Below are 25,740 nucleotides of genomic sequence, written 5' to 3' on the forward strand. Positions count from 1 at the left end.
GAAATGGGGGCTGAGGCGTTTCCTGATTGATTCTATGGAGAAGTCAATCCACCCTAGACAGACATCGGCCCCACCCCACACACCCCAGAGGCTTTAGGAAAACCCATTTTCTTGTGTTTTCTACATTATGATGCCTTAATTACCTTTCGCACAAGACATCTTTTAATCAATTTGCTAATATTTATTTTTATTAAAACAAATATCTGATTTATTTTGACTTTCCAGTACCCCTTTAAAGTAATACTAGCTCTGGTACACAGCTGAGCTTTGCCTCACCCTTTCTGTTTCCTGGGTTCTCTTGGTCTCTCCTTTTCCACCCAGCAGCTCATTCTCTGTACAGGGAACCTGGGGCTCTCGTTCTTACTGTGTCCCTCCCATGTCACTTAAAAGATGGCCTCTTAGGTGATTGCCACACAGTCAGCACCCTCACCCCAGTCAAAGACTTGAACTCATGAATTGGCCACTGGAGTCCAGCCAAGATTTTAAGCAAAATTATAGTCTCCCTTCTGGAGTTTTCTTAATTTTGAACTGCGTTTGTTATTTCTATTGGAACTGGTAAATCTGGTATTGACCAGTTCATGTGCAGGCGAGACTCAGACTGGGCAGGGTTTGAGAAGCAGTGTATTGATGGACGGAGTATATGTTCTCAGCTTGTCACTTGCAAAATAATAGAGTCGGGTTTTCACGGAGAACACTGTTTCTCTCTGTGTTCTGATGCATGCAGTGGCCAGTCAGTTGGTCTCTCCTGCTTCGGAAACCTGTGGCTCAAAACTGCAACAGAACCTAAAACCAGAGTGAAGACAGCTTTGTTCCTTTGGCTCCCTCTGCTGGTCATCTGGAGACAGTGCCTTGGTTCTTACTGTGGTGCAGTTTTCCTGTCTTCCTAGGGCCCATGTGTGTAGTGTGCACACTTGTAATCATCCTGGCACTAGGGAGGTTGAGGAAGACGGATTGCCAATAAAGGCTAGACTGGGCTATAGAATTGACTGTCTCAAAAATACAAAACAATGTCCTGGTGTGGTGGTCCATGTCTTTCACAGCAGCACTCAGGTGGATCTCTGTAAGTTCAAGGCCGGCCTGGTCTTTGTAGCAAGTTCCAGGCCAGCTAGGGATACACAGTGAGACCCTATCTAAAGAGGGGGCAAGTGGGGGAAGAAGAAGTCACCTCTCCTGAACTTGTGAGCGTTGTACACGGTGCATGTACTGTACAGACATCGTAGTAACCCAGGGATGACTTGAAGTCCACAGGCAGATAATACAAGTCCTAGTCAGGTGTCGCCCCATCTCATGGAAGGGGCTGGGATGTCTGTGCGTTTGTGTACCTAAGAAAGCCCTGAAACCTCTCCCAGAGGATGGCACTGAGCGGCATGGGTGGCATGGCTGAGGCGCCTGCTCGGGAAAGTCTTCAAATGGCGTTCTAAAGCCAGTGCATCTCCCAGGCGGGGTTTCCCCGCAGCTGTCTTAGAGCAGGAGCGGAATTCGGAACGAGTACTTCCCCTGTGGCTGACCAGGAGATTCCCAGCAGCTGGCCTGGTATCTGAAGAGCCGTGTGGGCCTGCGTCTGAGACACGATGCTTTCCCACCGTGGACGCTCTGTGACTCATGGCTCACAGCTGGGCTGGGAAGAACAGATGTGATGGCTGTGTGTTCTCATGCACACCACTGTGTGTTTGCTCTTGGTGGAGAGGCGGAGGAAGAGCCCGGGTGCTGGGCTCCCGCACACCTAGACTAGAGCTGCGGTGGCCAGGTGACCCTGTTTGCCTCTCGGTGCTCTGGGAGGGTAAACTGAGGAATGGATGGAAGGCATGTAGTCATGTGTCAAGGACCAGTCAGTGGACACAGGACTTGACCTGGATTGAGGTTCATTTTCACCCCTTATATCTCGACATGGGACCAGTTGTTCCGAGGCCCTGCTTAGACCTTGCTGGTGATGGGCTAAGGGACCCAGGGCACCTATGGCAGGAAACTGGACTGTGTGTGGCTTCCTCATGATCTGCTGTCAGTACCCATGTGCTGTGTGCACACTGGGCTCCTGAGACACCTGTGCCACCTCTGGGGACGTAAGCAGTGAGGCTGGGGACATAAGCAGTGATCTGAGAAGGTACCCGGGGTTTCCTCTCTGCTGGCTGGGGTGGGTGTTTTCAGAGGCCAGAGTAAGAACTGAAGAGCCGCCGTTCACCCTTAGGACTACCTGGCCGGCAGGAGGCCAGGCCTGTGAGAGCTGCTGGGCTCAGTGCACCTTCTCATAGCGGGGACACATGGGTGAGTGGGGGCCCTGCAGTGCCCGTTAGGCCAGCTCTGCCCCCAAAGACTGGCAAATAGGAGAAGCAGCGTTAGGAAAACCGCCAAGTTAAAGTGGTGCAAGATGGCACTGGGCAGGGCCGGGCTGAGCTGCAGGCCCAGAGACACCCCTGTGACACAGACGAGCTGCACTCATCTGGGGGTGAAGCAGCTGCAGGAGGGTGGGGGCCCCGGGTGGGACAAACAGTGAGCCAGGTGGGGGTCCCGGGCGGGATAAACTGTGAGCCAGGTGGGGGCCCCCGGGCGGGATACACTGTGAGCCAGGTGGGGGCCCCCGGGCGGGATACACTGTGAGCCAGGTGGGGGCCCCCGGGCGGGATACACTGTGAGCCAGGTGGGGGCCCCCTGGCGGGATACACTGTGAGCCAGGTGGGGGCCCCCGGGCGGGATACACTGTGAGCCAGGTGGGGGCCCCCGGGCGGGATACACTGTGAGCCAGGTGGGGGCCCCCGGGCGGGATACACTGTGAGCTAGGTGGGGGCCCCCGGGCGGGATACACTGAGCTAGGTGGGGGCCCCAGATGGGATAAACTGTGAGCCAGGTGGGGGCCCCCGGGCAGGATAAACTGTGAGCTAGGTGGGGGTCCCCCGGGCAGGATACACTGTGAGCCAGGTGGGGGCCCTGGGCAGGATAAACTGTGAGCTAGGTGGGGGCCCCCGGGCGGGATACACTGTGAGCTAGGTGGGGGCTCGATGGCTGGGCTTCCCAGGTTAGAAGCACACAGGCTTTGAGAAATGGGGGTTTCTAACTTTTTTCCTCCCTGGTTTACTTAAAGGAGTGTTTAGACCTTAATAAAGGACCTCTTTCCCTATTTGTTGTAAATGATATGTTGACGTACTTACTTGTCCAGTGAGACAGATGAAGTGTTCTCTGGTGGGCTGTACCTGAGGAACCTCGGTTGGGGATGGTATTGTCACGTCACACTAAGTGCAAGTGCCCTAAGTCACACCCTTTTTTTTGGAAATGCACCAAGAAGTGAGCCCAAAGGATAGGTTTATGAGTCTCTCTCCAGGCTGGCCTTGAACTCAGCCCTCCCAAATGTCAGGACTGGCGTGGGCCTCCTTGCCCTCACCATTCTGTAGCTTGAGCCTATTATTTTGGGGTGAACTATTTTTGGAATTCCGGCTCCGGGGAGGAATGATATGTGCACTGGGTTATGATGGGTTTTGAGTTGCAAGGGCCCCCAGAATGGCAGAAGGCAACCGGCTGTGGGGGCAGGTTTGGGTCACGTGGGCTCTAGAGTCATGGAGAGCAATTGCTAATGAGCACGCTGTCCTTGTCTGTTGCAGATGCCATAAGTTCCACCAACCCGAGGGTCATCGATGACGCCAGGGCGCGGAAGCTCTCTAATGACCTGAAGCGGTGCACGTACTACGAGACGTGCGCCACCTATGGGCTCAACGTGGAGCGGGTCTTCCAGGACGGTAAATGCCCACCCAGCTTGTGACTGCCAGGGCTCTGCAGCTCACACAGTGACACACGGACACCCCACTCTGGGAGAATAGTCACACACGGGGGTGGGGACGGAAGCCCACCGTGCAGTACGTAGACGCCAGTGTTGGGACACTCCACTTTCAGAGCTGTGCTCAGAAGAGGAGACGCTGTAGAGCAGTCCTCCATGGCGTCTGTGTGGCACACCGCACCGCCTGCTCTGCGTAAAGGAACAACCCCACTGTGTGCAGATTCGTGGTTGTAACTGCCCATTCTTAACCAGGCCTTGTCTTTAAGACGAAAGAAAGGCTTAAGTATTTGACATTTGTCCCTGGGGAGTTAAAACTGAAAGAGTAAACTTTGAACCCCAGAAAGTGAAATTAGAACTTGGGGCTGAAAGTGTGGGCCAGCCTGAGGAACTGCTTTATCTTACTGGATTATTAATTGCCTGCCCACCTCTAGGAACAGTTGAATTTAGGGGGGCATCCGGCTTCCATCCAAGGGGGCATGTCAGTGATGGTGATGCCAGCTGTTGGTTATGAAAAACTCTGTTAAACAGGACGGAAGGGAAGGTGGCCTCCAGCTGCAGGGATTAGACGTTCTGGAGCAACATGGGCTTAGAGTTGGGATCTTAGGAGGACGCTCCAGGAAAGTGTCTGTTTCTGGTGGCCTCGGGGGGAAATCAGCCCGAAGCCCTTTGGTCTAAGTCTGCATGCGGCAGGTCGCTTCTGTCCCTCGCTTCTGTGGTGGGAATTGGCAGGGAGCAGAGTGGGACAGGTTGGGATCCTTACAGAAGGGTAAAGGTCAAAAGCCTTGCTGCTCATTGACCCTGAAGAAAACTTGCTTCCAGCGACCCAGTCCGGGAACTGGGGCTGAGAGTGTAGCTGAGTCAGCAGAATGCTTGTGTGCCATGCACGAAGCCCTAAATTCAACCCCCAACACTACATAAACTAGGTGTGTGGCCCACGATGGTAACCTCAGCACTTGGAGATAGAGGCAGGAGGATCAGCTACATATCAGGTTTGAGGCTAGCCTAGGCTACATGAGACCCATTCAGAAAAATGGAAGCTAATCTTGGTACTGTTCGACTAAGCGGCCTGGGATATCCTATGGACTCCAGCTGAGACTGTGGGGACCAACTCATTTCCATGGTTACAGTAGCAGCCAGGCCCTTCCAGAACTTTGCCATCCCTTTCTTCCTCTGCCTCACAGTCATCCATGTGTTTTCTGGCCCCTGGTCCTGCTCTGTTCCTTCTGTCTCATTCTGCTTTTCACCCTTCCTGGTGCCAAATCCAAGGAAGCTGGGGATCGCCCTGAGTGTGGCATCGCTGGGTCCCGCCCTCCCTTCCCCATTCCTGTGCATCCCAGGCCTCCCTAGGCACCTCTCCCTGCAGCATATAGTCCGCAGCTGCCCTGCCGTCAGCCTCACGACTCGTGTTGCGCTAGGGCTGGCTGCGAGCTGTAAAGACAAGCAAGGACACATTTGAGGTCTTGCCAAAGCATGGATTCTGACACAGCAAAGTTCACACTCCCTGTTGCATGACCCAGACACCTGTGTGGGCTGACTGAGTTGACTGAAGGACTGGAAAGGCCTGGGCAGGGTCACAGGCAGATCTAGCTGACTGCCTGTTTCTACGTAGATGGGCTTTTCTGATGCAGCCATCTGCTCTGGGACTCAGGGGCACAGGAGTTCCAGCAGAGACACCATGCTGCCAGGCCTGAGACAGGTACCCCCAGCCCTCAGGAAATGGCTGTTCCTTAGGTGGGCTACCAGAGCATGCTTGTGTGGGTTCATTCTCTTCCACAACTTCCTTATTTCTTACATTGATCCTGTTTAATGCTCATGGGTTTTCCATAATGACAGGAACCAGTTCTACACAAATAATCTTGCAGATTAATCATTCACAGCATCAAGACCATGGAAGCGTTTCAGTTCACTCCTGATACAGCAGCATATTCTCATGGAGTGCTTCCAGCAGTAGATAGCATTTCCTCATATGTCTGGAAACTCAATGCCCAAGTTCAAGGGCCTGGGGAGGACCTGTCTCCCTCTTCACAGTGTCTTCAGGCAGGGAAGGGTAAGAGTTCAGGGTAGGAGTTTGATCACCGCAGATGCTCAGGTCCCAGCACGCAGCAGAAGGCTTGGGGTCACACCTGGCACCCATCTGTGGGGTGGAGGCATCCATCTCATTGTCCTCTCCAAGACAGGAGGCTGCCAAGCGGGTAATGCTCACTCCAAATGCTGGGACTATAAAATACTGCAGGAATGCTGGCGTGGACCCACTCCCTGGCCTCTCACTGAGGTCACATGGTGTGTTCTTGAGGTGTGTTTTCATAGGCCTCAGACTTCTGTTCACTTTACTTCTTATTCTAGAACAAACACAATAAGCGTTTGCATTTTAGAGTCTCAGAAATAAGTAACGCCCACGGTGCCGGAACATCCAAATGCGTGGCAGGTTTGTGTTTGTCCATCAAGTGTTTTCATTTATATGAAGAGAAGTTCTAAAAAATAAGCGTCCTCAGTCTGTCTGCTTTTCCGCAGTTCTTTGCGGCTCGGGGTGTCTGGGAGATAGCCGCACACTGGCTTCCATGTTTTCAAAGGTCATTTCTGTGATAGCATTAAGTTCTTTCAAGAGTCTGTGCTCTGTTCCCTTAGGGCTTAAATGGGTTTGTAAAAATAATGAACTACAGAAAAATTAGGCTCTGTCTGCAGACATGATTTTTCTATTGCTGTGTTTTCTTGTTTTAAACAAAAGTTTTGGTCATTATTAATATTGAATTTTAAAAATAGCTTGTTTTGTGAGTGTGTGTGTGTGTGTGTGTGTGTGTGTGAGAGAGAGAGAGAGAGAGAGAGAGAGAGAGAGAGAGAGAGAGAGAGAGAGAGAGAGAGAGAGAGGGGTGGGGGGATCAGGGGGTGGGGAGGGAGCAGGGAGTTTTAAGGCAGGGTCTCCTGTGGCCCTGAGTGGCCTTGATCTTCCTGTGTGGTTGAGAATGACTGTGAACTATGTTCCTTCTGTTTCTACCTCCCACGTGCCAGGATTACAGATGAGTGTCCCCACACTCATCTAAAAGGAAAAGTTCCTGAGCGATCTTGTCTTGGTCCTGGTTCTGTTGGCTGTGAAGAGACACCATGAGCACTGCACCTTTTCAAAGGAAGCCATTTCGTTGGGGCTGACTTACAGTTCAGAGGTTAATTAGTTCATGGTGACACTCGGGCAGACACGGTGCTGGAGAGGGAGCTGAGAGTTCTATCTACATTGTGATGATTGGCAGGCAGCAGAAAGAGACACTGGGCCTGCTTGAGCACTTGGAACCCCAAAGCCCTGCTCCACCAAAGCCACATCACCAATCCCTGTCACGTAGTACCGCTCTCCAAGGACCAGGCATTCAAATACATGAGCCTGTGGGGGCCATTCCTCCTCAGACCACCACAGATCTCATATGGGAGTCCTTTCCTGTTGAGATTTGTTGTTCTTGTCAAAGAAGCGCTTCTGCTCTGGATGCAGGCCACCAGGAAACCCCATGTCAGAAGGTTCCAGACACCCTTGGTCAGGTTTCTAGCCCTCACTCGCCAGGGCTTCCTTTGCGGGCTGATACCTACCATCCTGGTGGATGGACGGCATCTGTTAGAGTGGTCCCTCTTCTGGGAAGGTGTGTGACAGTCCTCTAATTTAACTCTACCATCCTAGCTGGGTTACACGTATGCTTCAGTTAACATCCTGGAAAGCACTTCTTAGCCATTCTGTTGTCTTCTGTCCCTGCCTGGTGGGCAACAACTCACCTATATGAAAATATGGCTGGAAACCAGTGCTGTGAGAGATCTCCTGCCTCTTCCTGGTTATTGGGTACATAGGAGGCCTCAGCCTACCTCACATCTACTGCCCCCACAGACTGAAACACCCTCACATCGCACCTCTGCAGCCGCCCTGTCCTAATCACCGAAGCGCTGTGTTAAGGAGCCTGCTTGTGGAGCCCGATGGCGCATGCCTGAGCATCATTATGTTTGGGCTGGAGCATCTCAGACCATTTTGTTGCTGATGCCACAGCCCTCGGTTAGCACCGTTGCAGAGATGCCTCTTGGGCCTGCCTAATCCTTCCTTGCAGTCAGCCTGGTCCTCATGTGGGAGGCAGAGGGGTTATTATTTAGTTATTTCTGTTACTGTTGGTTTTCTCCTTCGTTCATGAAAAACTAAATGTGTTTTGGCAAAAGGATACATTCAAGTGAGATCTTTCGTCTTTGGAAACAAGCCAGCCAGCCGTAGGTGATCTGGAAGTGTTTGAGGCGTTGAATATAATCGGAAAGGGGAGCTGATGAGCCCGGCCCTTTTGGTTCTGGTGAAGGAGGACAGGCCTGTTCCACACCCACAGGCATTCACTCCTAGTGGCACATGATACCTCTGCCCCACTGGTACCTGCCTGCTCTTTTCCATGTCACCCCCAATTCTCCTGTCCCCCACAATGCTCACCGAGCCTCAGTGTTGACAATTTGTTAAGATTCCCTTACTTGTCACAGCTGAACCCCAGTCTCCTAAACAGCAGTAAGGGTTGGCTTTGCAGTGGGGTGGGATGGGGCAGGTCTGGTGTCCCAGTGACACTTGGTTAAAGGGTCTGGCATCTCAGAACTTACAAGAGTGAAAGGTGATGATGGGAAATTGCTTCCCACACGAGGCTCAGTGCTGCTGGACTCTGCTGAAGTGGAGAGAGAGACAGGAAGCCTGTTTCAAGCTCTAAAGGCAGCCAGTGAGCCTCCTCAGATGGTTCCTAAGATGATTGGTGGCCACCTTGCTGTCACTATCAACAGTGAGTGTCTCCGGCCATCATGCGTGGTGGCACCTCACACAGTACAATCCCACAGAAATAAGAACCAGCAGGTTGTCTCCCTGGCACTCACATGGGCTCGGGAACTCTCTCTAGGTGGAAAGGTCTTCTCTTGCTCACGTGTGCTCCAGCCATAGGTGGGAAAAAGCTTGGTAGTCAGGGTGGACCTCTTTCCTCTGTGCATATGTGATTTATGTGCATATGTGTTGTATGTATGGGCATTTTGTATGTCTGTGTGCCATTGTCATGCCTGGTACCTGCAGGGGCCAAAGGGGGGGGGGGCTACAGATGGTTATAAGCTACCACATAGGTACTGAGAATTGAACATGGCTTCAGAAGCCAGTGTTCTTATCCACAGAACCACTTCTCCAGCCCCTGCATATGTGCGTGTCTTATAGTGACCATTTTTATCGGACATGATGTTGCCAGTAACCTCTGTGTGCATGAACATCTTCAAAGCCAGTAAATTTTCTCATATCCGAGGTTTAACCACAGACAGAAATAGTATCAACACTAAAACATAAGCTTTTGTATAATAAAACATATATTTAGAGTTTTTAAAAGTGAAAAGGAAAAAAAAAAACTCAAATAGCTTCTTTTTTTTTTTGGATTCAAAAATCCTGACTCCCATGTTGTGCTCCAACCAAGCACATGGCCCCTGGACGAGCCCCACGTCTGGTGGAGTTTCTGCTACACTCTGTAAATAGGATGAGATGAGTTTGAGTGACAGGGAACTTTTCCAGGGTGAGCTGGGATTAGTTTGAGGTGATTATTCCTGAGCTAGCCAAGAGTTTCTGAGTCATATCATTTCAGGTTTTAAATATTTCCATTTTTATTGGACCTGCCATTTTTATCTCTGGTCCATTGGAGTGTTCAGTGGACTCAGAGGACTGACTTTTAAAGAATTCGTTCCTTAGCTTTTTAGTCGGTTTGTCCAAAGTCACCCATGCAAAATGGATGTTTCAGTGGGTATTGTCAGAATGATTGTTAAGGTCTGTGGTCCAGATCACAGCTGTGGCTGTAATGACTTGGGGTCAGATGTGAAACCTGGCCATTCTTTTTTTCTTTTGGAGACAAGGTCTCATGTAGCCCAGGATGCCTTTGAATTTACTGTGTAGCTGAGGATGAACTTTAACTCCCGATCTGACCCCCTTCCTACCACCTCCCAAGTGCTAGAATCATTGGTGCGAGCTGCTAGACCTCCCTTATGTGGTACTGGACATTAACCCAGGGCTGAGTTACAGCCCCTGTTCTTTTGTTTTGATTTTGTGTGAAGACAGGATCTTACTATGTAGCCTGGGCTGGGTTGTGAGCCTCACATCTCCTCTTGGGTCACTCTTGAGCAAAGGCATTTTTCTGTCTTACTGTGGAGCTAAAGTGTCCCCAGAGGTCCCTGTGTTAACATCCTGGCTTTCAGCTTCATTGCTGGTGAAATGGAACCTCTCAGGGATGGTGCCTGGTTCGAGGGCTTCAGGCCCCTGAAGGGAAAGTGAGACGATGGTCCCTTCTGGCCTTGGAGGGACAGTGAGGCAGTGGTCCCTTCTGCTCTTGGAGGGTCAGTGAGGCAGTGGTCCCTTCTGCCTTGGAGGGACGGTGAGGCAGTGGTCCCTTCTGCCTTGGAGGGACAGTGAGGCAGTGGTCCCTTCTGCCTTGGAGGGACAGTGAGGCAGTGGTCCCTTCTGCCTTGGAGGGACGGTGAGGCAGTGGTCCCTTCTGCCTTGGAGGGACGGTGAGGCAGTGGTCCCTTCTGCCTTGGAGGGAAGGTGAGGCAGTGGTCCCTTCTGCCTTGGAGGGACGCTGAGATGATGGTCCCTTCTGCTTTCATTCACGTTCTAGCCACATGGCTTAGTACCTACTCCCAGAGGGACGTGCCAGCCTCGTCTGAGGGCAGAGCAATGAGCCCAGTTAACCATGGGTACAGCTCTGAAACTGAGCCGCATCAACCCTGCTTCTTCATAAGCTCTCCATCCCCAGCATGCGCTTCAGTAACTCACAGTAGGAAGACAGCAGAGCCCCGCTGCAGGCAGAGACAGCAGCACCTTTTTGTTTGATTGCAGGAGGGTGGTATAGAAATGGAGGCTGTGGTCTGTCATGACAGTTTCTTACCCCACGTCTGGAAGTCTGCATGCTGTGCCTCTCTGCTGGGAAACGCTCTGTACCCGGATGCTTGTATCTGCAGAAGCACCAGTGTCAACTCTCACGCCGCCAGAATTAGATCATTAAGCACACTATTAGCGACGGCTCTCTTTTGATTTTCATGTTAAGACTCGTCCCAGGCTCGTAGAATTAATTTTATCAATGACATAGAAAATGGTTATTTTAATCCGAGTCTTGCCTCGGCATCAGTACCATGTTTTGCCCCAGGATTTTCCCCTAATGACTTTCGCCAGCTTGAATTAGCTTGATGTATCATTAATGCATACAAATGGCTTTTATTTTTGTTCATAATCTGTTCATAATGCTGTGGCGCTCTGCTCTTGCTAATGTTTTTAAAATGATTGAACAGTGATGTGCTTTTTGACCTATTTAGCCCTGCATGGAGGCGCTGATCAAAAGAATAAGGAGATGTCACTTCACTGGGACAGTCAGGAGCGGTTACCGTCTGTAGCTGATGTTTCCCACTCGTTTGAGGTCTCGTGGTTGGCTAACTCTTCTACCCCTCTGCCCTGAGTAATCTTCATTCATTAAGGCACCGTCTACAAATGCGTGGTCGGCAGCCCTCCGTTCGCCCAGTTCACAGGGAAGGAGTAGATGTGGTCCTCACGATACTGACCTTGTAAGGTGGGAAGTGTTTATCATGACAGTTCCTCCTGTGACGCAAACAGTGATCCTGGCCAGGTCTTGGCCCCAGAAGTTGGAGAGCTTGGAGTAGATGACTGGTGTCCCCAGAAGATGAGCTCTGGATTCTGGGGTTAGGGTGCCTATTTAGGGTAGAACCATTTGTACAGTGTACAAACAGCTATCCTGTCTTCCCTGGTTCAGGCAAAGTAAACCATGAAGAGTGGATTACATACCCATTTGTTATACTGTAAAGCTCTGGGCCGGAGAATAAGGAGAGACGGTTCATTGTCCCCAGAGACATAAACCACAGGGGGTGTGAGATAGATGAGTGATGGAAGTGGAAACCTACATCCTGGGCATGAGGCTCAGTGGCAGTCCCTTCTAAGGCATGGTATGTATGCAGGTGCGTGACCTGCCTGACAGACATGGTGCTTTCCCACGCTGTGATTGCCGGTCTTTGCCCTGGTTCCGTGAGTGGGTAGGACAGCTGTTGGCCTCCTTGTAGACTCAGTTGTTTTCCTGCTTTGTTAATTTCTTCGCAGACTCAGTGCTTTGGTTAACGGCACTCTTTACCAGATAGCTCTCCTCCTACCACAGAGGCCCTCAAAAGGGAGAACTGAGGACTTGTGGAATTATAGACTTGCATAATTTTAGGTCCTGTTTGGTTTTCCTGAGACAGGTCTCACTCTCTAGTCCATGCTGGCCATGTTCTCATTCTGTAGTCCAGGCTGGCTTTGAACTTCATCCTTCCTATTTCAGCCCTGTGAGCATTGGGATCACAGGCTTGAGCTACTGGTCCTTGGTATCCAGCAGCCATCTTGGAGCCTGTGCACATCCGGGTTTCCTCCTGTAGCTGTCTCTCTGCATCTGTCCAAATTGTTTGTCTTCACAGAACACCTTCATCGGATTATAGACAAAAAGATAAATCAAGAGCTGTTTTTTACATAGGTCTTCCTGTAGTAAGAAACTCCGTTCATTTCCCACCACCAGTTGTGTTTGTAAAGGGCACAGCAGTGCCTCAGGTGGGAGAGGTGTGTGCGGCACACAGTGACCTCCTGCTCCTACAGGTGTGCGCACACTCAGGGCTGCGCCCCAGGCCTGTGTATAGTTGGAGCCCCCAGAAGTGGCGCGCCTCCTCCAGCTCTCCCCAGCCCTCTGGAGGAGGTAGGAGAAACAGAGCCCCAGAGACCCTGCTTTCTGCATGGACTCCAGCAGCCTCGGAACTACTTCCTTTCCGAACACACACAGCTAGCCAGAGAGGGGCTGGGGCGGCCTCGGCCTTAGCCGCCGTGGCCCTGACAGTGGCCATGACTGTGGCCTCACTCTCGCCTGCTGCTGCCCACGGCTGTGTTGCCCAGACACTAAAGCGTCTCCCCCTCCCCCCCCCCCCCCCCCCCCCCCCCCCCCCCCCGCCACACACACCAAAAGCATCCAGCTGTACCTTACTCTTCCATCTTTGGGACATCTGTCTCCAGCAAGTCATTGCAGTGAAGAGTAAAGACTTGAAGATTGTTGAATGTATTATTGTTATTGTGGGGGGAAGCTGGTCAGGAGACACATGCTGAGATACGTGTATGGAGGGTGGAGGACAGCTTTCCATGGGTTCTGGGCATCAAATTCAGGCTGTCAAGCTTAGGCAGCCACTGTTTTTATGTGCTGAGCCATCTTGGCACCCCAGGTGAAAAGACTCATTCCATGGCCACCTGGGGCTTGGGGGCTCCCTTCCCAGAAGGGTACAGCAGGGAGTGTGTATGTGGCTGATGGCTCACTTTGCACCTGTCTCCTGCAGGTCCCACCCCTGTCTCTGTCACAGCTTCCCGTGGGTGCTGGCCTCTTCCTTCACTGAGAACTCGTCCCTGGTACCTTATGTTCAAACCCGGGAGGTTCTGCTCGGTGGGAGTCGCCCAGGCTTCCGGGGCGTTTTCAGCCCAGAGCAGGGGCGCAGCAGGGACGGGGGTGAAGCGCCCATCCTGTCATGACTGCTGTGGGAGGGGCCGCAGCCCTGCTCCGCGTCACCTCACCCCCCTCTTCTGTCTGCCTGTGCTTCGGGTGCAGACTGTGAGTGCGGCCTGGTCCCACAGCTCAGGTAGCCCCTTAGATCTCATTTTGTGTCAGTAGTGAGAACGTGCAAATGCCCGCACTACTGTGCTAGGAAACGCCCCTGTCTTTGCACCAAGAATTGTCATGTGCAGATCCCAGTAGTGTTTACTGTGTGGATTCACCTGTTGCCTGACTTACAGACCGGGCGGCCTTTAAGGCCTTGTTTGGCTTCACCCTCCCCCCCTCTTAGGTGAGCAGGCTCCGTCCGTCCGTCCGTCCTGTTGCGGGGTGCGTGCTCGGCAGAGCAGGCACATTCAGCTCTGTGTTTTGGCTTCGGTGTTGCCTTGGTTTTAAGTGTCCTGCTGAAAGCCCTGGATTATGTATGTATCTGCTCACCAACCTTGTGCCGTGCTGGAGCTCACACCCAGGTCCTCTGACAAGCTCGGCAAGCACATTACCAGAACCACGTTAGCATACTGTGGTGAAGATCTCACCTGGTAATGAACCAAAATGCTTCAGGTTCTTTGTGTTTCATAGAATCGGCATATTTGAACATGCTGAGTTCTTAACCAGCATGCAGACTATTTCCACCTATCCACACGGGCAATTTCTTCACAGAATCGACAAGGAATGCAGGCAGGGTCCAGTGCTTTTGTAGTCTAGAGAGCTGCCACTAGGGGGTGCCAGAAGCACGTACACAGAATATTCTCAGTTTGGATTTTCTTCTGCTGTCATGGTGGGAAATACTGACATGGTTTTAAAAATTGGGCTCTAGGGGCTGGAGGGATGGCCTGGTGAGGACAGGGGCTTGCTGCACAGACTTGACCTAATGATCTTGATCTGCAGAGTTGTCCTCTGGCCTCCAGACATGTGCTGTGGTGCATGCCCACACCTGCCCACACACATGCCGTGATCATCGAGTTTAAAACTTTTAAGTCACGCTCAAGCAGCAGCAGAGATCCCAGAGCCTCGCTGGCTCAGCTTCTGGCCTCCAGGTCGCCACTCCAGTTGGTGCGCGGTGTGAGGTTGGGCTGATAGGAAGGTGTTAGGGAGTGAGTGAGGTGATATGCAGAGAGAGGCCGCCCTTCCAGCAGGCAGCCAGCTCGGCGAGTGCCACTTGCAGAACGGGGTAGGTTTTAAAAGCCTGCTGTGTGAATAGTAACCGAGTCACCTGCCGCCTCACACTTTGCCACTGGCCGCTGGGAAAACGTACCTGGTCCCTGGCGGGCACGTTTTTTTTGGCCCTGGGAGGCCAAAGACTTTACTCTCTGCTGATGTCATCACATCCTTAGAGCCTTCAAAGTTGAAATTCACATTTATTTCTAGTAAAATAGATTTCTGTAGATTTGTGTATATTTTGTATCTGCTTGGAAACATTTTAGCATTTTTCCAATTGAAATATTTTAGGAACAATAATCAATGAAGATGCCAATAAAAATGGTTTATGAACCCTGCCATTAGATACAACATTTTATTTTAGTTTATTTGAGATAGATTTCCTGTCTCCCAGGCTGGCCTCGACTCTGTATATGGGTGTCCTTGAACCTTTCATCCTCCTGCCTCTGCCTCCTGACTATTGGGATTACATGTGCCTCCACACCTGGTGTACATGGTTCTGGGTTTGAACCCAGAGCTTTGTGCATGCCACGCGAGCACTTTAAAAACTGAACTGCAGTCCTAGCCTAACATTTTATGATTACTGTACTTCTATTCAATTTCTAAAGCTTTTAAAACAAAATTGGAGGTGCTGGAGAGATGGCCCACCAGTTAGGAGCAGCTCTTTTGGAGGACCAGAGTGTGGTTCCCACCACCCACACTGGATGGTTTTCAGCTGCCCCTGGATAGACCTTGACTCTCTGTGAAACTTTAGAGAAGCCGCCGCTGTAGCCAGAACACCTCCTCCCTACTGGGACGCAGTCACCTACCATCCAGGCTTACACTTGGTACTCATTTGCATGAAGCTGCCATGGCCGCCTTAGTCCAAGAGGCCAGGTGCAGCTGGCCAGGCTCTGCACACAGCAGATGCTAGCACCAGCTTGGAGCCTCCTTTCCAGAATCTTTCCGCTGCCCAGATCCCCTTCTGCTTCCTCCACTCTTGGAAGCACTGAAGAGAAAAGATCTTAGCCCAGCTGGCCGCGTCCTCTCAGTAGCGCTTACACGAGCAGCCTTGCTGCAGACGGTCTGAGCCGGGCAGGGAAGTGAGCGGAACAGCTGAAGAGGTCCTATTTCCAGGAAATAGCAGGTGCAGAGCCACCCCAGAGAGGCGGTGTGCAGCTGGGAGAGTCCTTCCTGGCTCCTTCTCCCCGTGTCCACACTTGCTGTCTGTTGGAGCCCAGGGCAGCGCGTGTTCAGCTGAGAAGCACACTCAGCCCCCAGCAGCAGACTGCAGGCCCTGCACCGTACCTACTCCGTCTTCTGCCGCAGGAGAGAGTGTGACCCGATCCTAGCCACTAGTACTCTTCGATGTGGTCTTGGCCTCACAGACTGGGACACATGGACCTCTTCTGTGAGTGTGGCCTAGTGGTCGGTCATGCAAGAAGTGTCCTTGGGAAGGATGTCCACCAAGGCAGTGGTGCTGGGATGCCCGAGGCCTGGTGGATTCCCTTGAAGTACAGAGCTGAAACAGACAGGGGAAACATTTCTATTTGTTGCATATGGGTGGTGGGTTTGTGCATGCCCATCCTCACTAAACCCTCTGCCTTTGCACTGTGGTTCACCAGGGTTCTCGAGATTCTCCCAGCTCAGACTTGTGGGCTGGGCCAGGGTTTGGGTGTCTCAGTGACTCTGGGTACGTCGTTCCGCAAGGAATAGTAGCTTCCCGTTCGGATACCTAAGACCACGAGGCAGCTCTGACTCCATTTTACTCTTCCTTCCTGAGCCCACCTCATCCACCCTGTGGGAGTTCACACATTTAATCTTGAGCTTTCTTCTTAAGCTTTCTTCCCACCCCTCCAGAGGGCTTTGTAATGCAGGTGTAATCAGAGGGTACCTCTGGACGGAGGCCAGCCCTTTAGTGCCGAGAGTCCGCATGCTCTAGCCCCACATCCCGCCGCCCCATCACTCTTGGGGAAGCTATGCTTCATCTTTATGAATCTTCTCCCTCCAGCCTTGCTTGCTCTTGCCTCTGGCAGGTTCCAGCAGAGTACTGGGGACTTACAGAAATGTCTGCCATGTTTCTACCTGCCTCAGGTCTTGCTTATATCTACAGCCAGGGTTGCTGAGCTGGACAGGGTCCAAGCTCCTGCTCTCGAGGCCATGATGTACTTGGTACAGCACTTGCGGAAGCCTAGAGTGGGTGCTGGTGGAGGGAAAGGGTGATGGCAGATGCCTTCCTGGAGTGTCTGCAGGGACCACGTTTGTTCTATATCCCATGCCACATCATCACTGCCAGGCTGTGTTTCCCGTCTGTCAGTGGATACAGATGCTATGTGTGTACCTCTCAGTAAGGAAACTGAGGCATTGGACGGCCAGGTACCTGCCGGAGTTCACACTGGTCATAAATTGCCACACTGACAGTTCTGCGTCCGGGATTCTCCGTTGCACTGGCCACTGTTGTTGGGCGGCCTATAACTTATGTATTCACTGAAAACTCCACTAGTCAGACAAGAGTCTCGGTGGCTGGAGAAATCAGAGCTTCTTGAAGGTGATTTGTAGCTGTTCTGGGTGTGGAGTGCTGTGGATTTCAGATGACAGCTGACCTAAGCCGTTGGTCACACACTGTCAGCTCCAGCAGGGTGGTAGTGTTTGGTTTGGGGCTGTCTTGGCCTGACTTTGCTTCTGCCTTTTATCTCAGCTTGTTCATTGTAATGCGTCCTCCGGGGCTGTCAGGACAACCCTCTTCGCTCCGTGGCTGTGCCAGGTAAGTCAAGTGCAGGCCACTAGGCGGCAGCGCTGTCACAGCCAGGGCCGCCCTTTCAGAGCTTAGCCTGTCGGACTTGCCGCCATGCCTGGGTTCAGGTGCGATCCGCAGAAACCTGCCTGCCTTGTGGGCCAAGGGTGGTGGCAAGTTCCTGTGCTGCCCCCGTTTTGATTTGAAAGATACAGTTAATTAAGCCGGGCACACGGGGGATGTTGTGCTAGGGACCTGGAAGCCCACACCCGAGGCCCGAGTGGCTTTCCTAGCAGTGGAAGCGGCTCCAGGCCTTAGCTCCTCAGCTCAGCGGGAGGATAGCAGAAAGTTTGTGTTCGGAATGAAGTTTGCACCCGGGAGCTGCACACCCCCGCCCACATCTTATTACAGGATTAGAGAAAATAGGTAAAGCTGTTCAGAGGGGCCTCTGAGTGATGGCCTCTGTGGGAGCCCCGCCCACAGCCATTTCCGCTGTCTCTGGATCTGCTTGTGTTCCAGTTTATCCCGAGGAAAAAAAAACAGTTTGTTGGTCTTCTACTCTTCTCCCCCCTTTAAAGCTTAAAAAATGTTGAGGAATTTAGCTTTTAAAAAATTAATAGCTACGGGTAACTGCAAGAGATATTATTGGCAGATGCAGCAAAAATATTTCTACAGAAAATTGGATTTTGCACATAAAACTTAGTCATACTAATAAAGACAAGTCATTACCAGTTTTAAGCCAAATAAACAAACTCAGAAAGACCCGCTGTCAGTGTGATTCTTGGAGGCCTTTTATTTTTCTGAGGTCTGTAAATCAGCTTTAGTGTGGTGATGGTGCCTCGGATTTTGCTCAAATCATTCCTGCCTCTTCCGATGCTGGGTAGAGTCACCAAGGGCTGAGTAATTTACAGTCCTGTTGCAAGGTATGTTTATATTTAAGCTGTGCGACGGGGTAGCTAATGAGAAAGATAAGAAATTTATCGTCCCTCATGATTGATAGGATTCCTGCCTCTGCTTTAATTGAAGTCTGAGTGATCGCAGCTGTGGCTGAAGTGGAGGGAAATTGGCTTGGAGTGAAGGGGAACTTTCAAATGTGTTTCTCCGCGTTTCAGAGGTGCTTCTTCCGCTGTCGGGATGGCTGGTGGTAGAATAGCCAGAACTGACCAGGGCTTAGGTAATGACACTGAGATAATTAAGGTATTTGCCCCGTAACTTCCCCACGGAAGGTGGCTTATAAGTGCAGGGGAAAAGATTAAATACTGTGAGCTTTTTTAATGGCTTTAAATTTTTACATGTATAATGATAAAATTCTCCGCAGCTAGTCTTTGCTAAATATTCTCTGGGCTGTTATTGAAGACAGTTAAAAAAAAAAAAAAAGCAAGGGGTGGTGGTGCTCAGACTGATAATGTCAGAGGCAAGCCTGCTCTGTTAGTCACCGACTTCAAATCTCTCGATTGCACTAGCCTGGCCGTGTCTAGTAATCTCACAGACCTGCCTCTGCCTGTCATTTTTTAAAGGTACCATTCGTGCTGAAGCTCAGTCTTGTGAAAATGTCTAAATTTTCCCATTAAGTGCTTAAAAAGTAATAAAACTAAAGTCATTAGACTTCACTCGTCAGAGCGTTATCAGGAGAAATATTCTCCAGCGCAATAAATCTGAACAAGGGTTCGACATTCATGTCCCTCGGACTCATTCCCTGGAAATGGACGTTTGAAGGTAAATTGCTTAAGTAGGGCAGTTTAAATTTTTAATACAATCTTATTGTAACTGTTAGCAAATGATTGAGGTGCAAAGGAGCCTTATATGTTTTGTGAGATTGATAATGAATGCTCTGTGGTGCCTTTTCTATGCTGAATTATAGATGTTATGACAGTTAGATGCTTATGAAGGCCAAAAAGGCACACAGGAAGACTTGCACGTTTATTGGATACTGAATGGTGCTTCCCAAAGGAAACCCTAGTTTGATTGGATGCCTGTCCCTCCCCAGCTGGCTTTGTCTTAGGCATCTAGAGGCTTTGACAAGCCAGATGCTGCCCATCTTTTCTGTGGCCTGGAGAGAGTATGATCCTCACCGTTGGCCAGCCAGTACAAGCAAGTTAAAAATACCGAAACCACATGTCATCTCGGTTTGCTCTGGGGGAGCGCGCCCTCTCCTCTAGCGGGATGTCTTCAGTCCACAAGGAGTTCGGCCTTGCTTTTATGGCTCAAGGAGGCTGAAAGAAATGCCTGCCGTTCCTGGCTGCGGTGCCCTTTCACCGAGGCCCAGTGCCGCTGGGCACCTTAGGACTGTGTGCCCCTTTGCTGGGTTGGCTGTGAATTTGCTCTTTCAAAGCACAGACCTCCAAAGAAGTTGCAGGGACAGATGGTTCCTTGCTTCAATGGACCATGGTTCAGAGCATGGCTCTGGATATTTCAGTGTATTTGAAGGGGGACAAGTGTGGTTACTCTATGTATCTGTAATCACCTCTTTTAATGCTTTTTTCATGAAAAGAGAAATCTGTTTTAGAAACAAAAGCACACGGTGCCTTCGTCACCTTCTCCCCATGCATTTTTGAGGAGGGAAAGAAAGACCCCACTGGATGCCCAGGATCCTGAGCTTGACAGTGTGACCATTTGCACGTTAAATTCCCCAGCTGTAATTTGCCTTTTACTCAGTGTGTCTCACCCACAGGCGATTTTTTGAGTACCCCCATGAAGGGAGAGCATTACTTTTCAGTCACTGTCTCCGAGTCTGAGGCAGCGCCAAGGGTTTGGGTTAATAACCGGCACAAGCAAGCTCTTTTGATGCACTTGTGTTCAAGGTGATCTCCTAGAAGCCTCATGAGAGAAGCTCGTGTCGTGTGTAAAGAATTTGTTAGTACATAAAATGTCATGTGGGAATAGTTCAACAATTCAGAGCAGGTACTGTCTCCAGCATGCATGTCAAGTGGCTAGTGACTGCCTTACTCCAAGGAATCCAGCACCTTTGCTGGACTCTGAGAGTACCTTCACACACACAAAGAGATACACACACGCATGCATGCATGCACGCACTCACACGCGAGCGCAATTAAAAAAAATCAAATAAAATAATTCTGCAAATTGTGATGTTCCGCTAAATAAATGGAAGAATTCCAACCCCCAAAGAAAAACCTGCCTTCTTTGGGTCACCTCATAAAAGTACCCCTTTCTTTGTAAATAACACCCCCAAATGGCAGAGAACAGCAGCCTGACACTACTGATCGTCAGCTTCCAGCTTCTGGCCAGCCTGGAGATGTGTTGAGGTCTGTGTACGTGTGCTTGTGTTGGAAGTAGCATGAGCGTCACATTGGACAGCTCTCTGCACCCGCAGTCAGCAGATTGTTCGTTCCTCTTTAGCTTTTAGCATTTAAACCAGGAGATGGTGGTTTATGTTCTTGTACACGTGTGTGTTTATGTTGCAGTCTGGTGACCAGGCCTGAAAATGTAAAGCCAGCCTCCTCGTCCTCCTCGTCCTCCTCGTCCTCCTCGTCCTCCTCGTCCTCGTCCTCCTCCTCGTCCTCCTCCTCCTCCTCCTCCTCCTCCTCCTCCTCCTCCTCCTCTTCCTCCTCCACCACCACCACCACCAACACCACCGACTTTTAAAATCCTGTATTTCCCTGGGGCCTCTAGCCCTGATGTTCCCACTGTTTTGTTGACAAAGGATTATCTCCTTAGGATAGATTAAAGCAAGAATTTTGAGTAGAAAGACAGTGAGTTGAGGAGAAATGGATTGACCTTTTGGTTGTCTAGCCTTCATAACCTATTATTTATGGCTGCGGTGAAATGTTTGGGAGTGGATTAAAGCCTGCATGAGGCTTGATGTGCATCAGACAGTGTAGTGAGGGAGATGAAGGATGGAGGGATGAAGGATGGATGCATAGGTATGCAGTAAAGGAGACATAGCACCTTGCCACCATCAATTCTACATGGGACAGAAATGCATGTTCATTGCACTATAAGATCTTGTATTATAAACATTTTAGGGACAACTCAACACAGTAGTCTATTTAAAATACCACCATAGCCATCCCATACAAAGACGGATTCATTTATATTTAATATGAGATGTTTTCTCACAAGTAGAAGTGCACAGTATCATTAGAGGCCCTGCTTCTTCCGAGACATTGCTGCGTTAGAAGTACCGGTGACTCTGGAGGGTGCTTGTCGATTGTACGAACCGCTGTGTTCCAGGAAGAGGTGCCTGGACTCTCTCGATGTTGCTAAACCATTGCAGATTATAGATGCACAATCAGTCAGCATTCTCTGCTGATCTCTAATTAACACGGAAGTATTATTAGTCACGAATGTGAAGTCTTGATCGGAGATGACCTCAGGTATTCTAAATGTAAATAAAATTAGATTTAGATCCCTTTTAATTACCTGAGGTGCTGTGTGTAATTACAATGGCAGTTGATAAACTTAATTTCTCATTAAAGGAGAGAAATGTTGGAAAGTTTCTGTCCACTATGTGCTTAACCCTTTGGCAGATGCAGTGTATTCCAAAGAACTGTTGAGGCTTTTATGTTAATTCTGTAGAAGTTTACATCCTCTATTATTATATTAGGCTCTTTAGATTCATCACAGGCCCTCCCTTTTTAAGATTGTGTGTGTGTGTGTGTGTGTGTGTGTGTGTGTGTACACACACACTCATGCTCAGAGGGCAACTTGCAGGAGTCCATTCTCTCCGTCTACCATGTGAGTTCCGGAGTTTGACCTCAGGTCATCAAGCTTGGCATCGAGGGTCTTTACCCACTGAACAGTCTTGTCACTTTTGACCTCATTCATTTACGTGGCCAGCATACTGTAGGGTCCCAGAAGGCGACCCGCCCCATCAGGAATCCTGTGTGAGGCACTGGGAAGGGCAGGGCTCTGGGTGGTGCTGGCTGGGTAATAATAATTGATGTGTGTATGTGTGTGTGTTGGGGGAGGGCCTGCAGTGTCTTAATGCACAAAGCCATGCTGAAGACCGAGTGGAAATCTGTTCTGTCACCTCATCCTTCTTTCTAATCACATCACAATACATTGTATAATTCAACCTGTGTGTCACTGTCACTTGTCCCCAGACCTTCCAGCAAGGCCTCTTGGCTACCAGAGCTGGGAGGAGAGGCCTCATTTCTTCAAGTGCATGCATGCACGTGGAGGCCAGCGACAGACCGCTTGTGCGATTCCACTTTCTCCGTCCACGGTGTGCACCCTGGGGATCAGACTCAGTCACCAGGCTTGCCAGCTACCAGGTTCGGCAGCAGGTGCTTAACTGCCGAGCCACCTCGCTTGCCTGTCTTTTTCTGGGGTGTTGAAAGCTCTCTGAAGATGGGTGCCGAGGTTGGAGACCGGTCTGAGTGCTTTCGCTCTCCGTTACTGTGGGTATCTTCGGAGATTAGGCCTTTGACTTCCCTTAGGAAAACAGTAGTCAGGGCTCACTGAAGGGGGAACCTTGTCTGTTCAGGTTCTTTAGGTGGCAGAACTGCTGGCCTGCATGCCGTGCCCTTATGTAGGGCTCTGCCTGTCCCCTGAGCACAGCTGACCTTGATTTCCTCAGGCTGCTCTTTCAAATGTTGAGCTGTTGCCTTGGCGTCAGTACTTGACCCGGTCATCTGCATGCCCTGGTGGTGGGAGTGTGTGTCTGTCTGTCCGTGTGTCTGCATGCCCTGGTGGTGTGTGTGTGTGTGTGTGTGTGTGTGTGTGTATGTATGTCTGTCTGTCTGTCTGTATGCCCTGGTGTGTGTGTGTGTGTGTGTGTGTGTGTGTGTGTATGTGTGTGTGTGTGTGTGTGTCTGTCTGTCTGTCTGTGTGTGTGTCTGTGTGTGTGTCTGTGTGCCCTGGTGGGGTGTGTGTGTGTCTGTCTTGTCTGTGTGTCTGTGTGCCCTGGTGGGGTGTGTGTGTGTCTGTCTTGTCTGTGTGTCTGCATGCCCTGGTGTGTGTGTGTGTGTGTGTCCGTCCGTCCGTCTGTCCGTCCGTCCGTGTCTGTCTGTCCTTACTCAGCCAGTCCTGACTGCCTTTCTGATCTCTAGCAGGCTGCTCATGGCGGCGATACTCTTCACATCTCCCTTCTGGCTTTCTTTGATGTAACTGATAAGAGTGTGTTGGTGTATTTTGTGAGCAGTTTGGTCTTCGGCGCGGTCTCTACTTGGGGCTGGTGAGCTGGGAGTCTGCAGATTGAAGAATTCCCGGGGGAGACTCCGCTTCGGGGTGTCAGAAGCAGCTCTGGCCCAGGATCATCGCTTCTGTGTGAGACAGCTTGATGAGTTGAGGAGAAGTGACAGGTTCATTTTCCCCCTCTTTGTTTAAGCCATTTATCTTTGAGCTCCTTGCCTGCCATCCGAATTGTATTGCCAATTTATTGGGATATTCACTTGCCTGGGCTCAGAAGGCACTGATTTGCATCCGACTTGAGGACAAGTGAGAGGGGAGGTTAATCATCCCCTGGGCTTTTGAACAGATTCTTCCCAGTGTTTAATTGTGGTGTTTGAAATGTTACACGTTTTCTGATCAGTGTGTGTGTGTGTGTTGCACTCGCTGACACACTGAGTCAGTGATTATAGGATACTCAGTCCACGTGGTGCGCTCTTCCGAGGACCCCAGTTCATGCTGCGAGCATATCTTCCTTCATGTCAGACCATGCAAGCTGTGGGAGCGGCTCTGAGCTCTGCTGTTCTCATTCCTCTTTCTCACTCGCCCTTCCCCCTCCTGTTTCCTTTCTCTCCTTCCTTCTTCCCCCACCCACAAGGTATCACTGTCCGACTCTCATACTGGCCTCAAACTCGTGATCCTCCTGCCTCAGTCTCCCGAGTGCTGGGATGGTGGTGTGTGCTCAGCTCTCTGCTCCTTTTGAGGGTGATGTGGTTCCGTGATGTGTGGTAGTGACGAATGCTCACCAGGCAGTGAGAGGAGCTGTGAGCAGACTTCTGTCCTTAGGGTCCTCCATAAGAAGAGCAGCGCTGAGGGTCTGAAGGGAACAGGATGAATGAGCAGGGCCCGTCTACAGGAAGAGGAAACCTGTCAGTCTTCCTGGTTCTCCAGGATGGCTTTTCCCAGCATATACTAGTTTTGTCTACATTAAACATCTCTGAGGAAGCTATTGCCCCCTGTGGTCTGGGCTCTTCTGAAGGTCCGGCTCTAGTTATCTGGACACAGGTTTCTTATATCTGTTTCCTCACTGATCCTGGCTGAGAAGTGGGCACACTGGGACTGTGATAGCCCTTGTTGGTGCAGCTGCAGCCATGCACAGCAGCTTTGCAGAACATCCAAGCCTTTCTTCATTGTGCATTCACCATTGCTTGCTCCTTGGGTTGGGCATATCCCTCACATTTCATTATCTGCCTAAATGTTGCCTGCTTGTCGTAGTTTTCTCTGCGGTGTTTATAACCTCTCAATGTTTCCCTCGTGTGCACAGTTCCTGCATGCTTCCACCCTGCAGCACTGTCTGTCCCTCATGCACACAGTTCCTGCATACTTCTACCCTGAGGCACTGTCTGTCCCTCGTGCACACAGTTCCTGATGCTTCTACTCTGCAGCACTGTCTGTCCCTCATGCGCACAGTTCTGCATGCTTCCACCCTGCGGCACTGTCTGTTCCTCATGCACACAGTTCCTGCATGCTTCTACCCTGCGGCACTGTCCGTCCCTCATGCACACAGTTCCTGCATGCTTCTACCCTGCGGCACTGTCTGTATTATCTGGCACCAAGCAGGAAGGAGCCAGGAGGAAGTGAATTCCAACACAGGTGTCAAGAAGCAGAGACTTCGGGGATAATTCCTGAGAGTCAAGGAAACAGAATCCTGAAGGATTACATCCATGGGATGCTTGGGCTGGCTGGAAGGTCAATAAAGCATACTTATTAGCATGCTGGTGGCCGGCCGGTGCTGCTGACAGATCTGTCTGAGTTTGTGAGTCTCCACTGTCCCCAGGAATACCCACCGATATGTGCACCATCTCAGTGGCACAGTGTATGGAACAGTTAGGGAGGGAGGGAGGGATGCTGTACAGCCTGGCGAAGCAGCCAACTCCACGTATGTTAGACATGGAATGGACATCAACCTGCTTAACTCTGTCTGCTGGAGCACCAATCAAGAATATACAAGAGTGTTTGGGGGCCAGCAACATAACTAAGTGCATTCTAGAACCGACAGTGTCACTAAGAGACGCCAACATGATCAGGAGCATTCCTGAACCAAGAGTGTGCTGAGAACAGCACCACCAAGAGCATTGTGGGACCATCAGTACGACTAACAACCTCTGGGACCTTCTGGGAATTGGTATTGGGGCTGCTGCTCTGAGTCATGCTAGTCATGTGGGCATCACCTGTCTTCCAGCCTGGTCCTGAGGGTGGGCTCACACCAGTGGGGTGGGCAGGGTTAGGAAGGCTGTGCTCACACCTAGGATTGAGACCAGTGAAAGCCCAGGGAAGCAGAGCATCATTCATGGCTGCTGGACAGCAAGCCGGAGATGCAAGGTTCACTGAGACGAGGAAGCTAAAGAAAGCAGGAAACAAGGGAGACTGAAAGTTAGGGAGGAATCCTGACGAAACCAGTTAGGACTCAT

General features: G+C 50.7%; 1 protein-coding gene across 18 annotated transcripts in view; it reads left to right on the plus strand.

Annotated features, from left to right (window-relative positions):
* Positions 1–25,740, plus strand: part of Agap1 (ArfGAP with GTPase domain, ankyrin repeat and PH domain 1) — a 467,544-nt gene that overhangs the window by 187,407 nt on the left and 254,397 nt on the right. For all 18 annotated transcript variants that reach the window (XM_016007105.3, XM_076549566.1, XM_016007106.3 and 15 more), the window contains one exon: positions 3,591–3,725. In XM_016007105.3, the coding sequence (XP_015862591.1) occupies positions 3,591–3,725 (135 nt within the window). The remainder of the gene's footprint in view (positions 1–3,590; positions 3,726–25,740) is intronic.

The sequence above is a fragment of the Peromyscus maniculatus genome, chromosome 13 (genome assembly GCF_049852395.1).
Source record: "Peromyscus maniculatus bairdii isolate BWxNUB_F1_BW_parent chromosome 13, HU_Pman_BW_mat_3.1, whole genome shotgun sequence".
Lineage (NCBI taxonomy): Eukaryota > Metazoa > Chordata > Mammalia > Rodentia > Cricetidae > Peromyscus > Peromyscus maniculatus.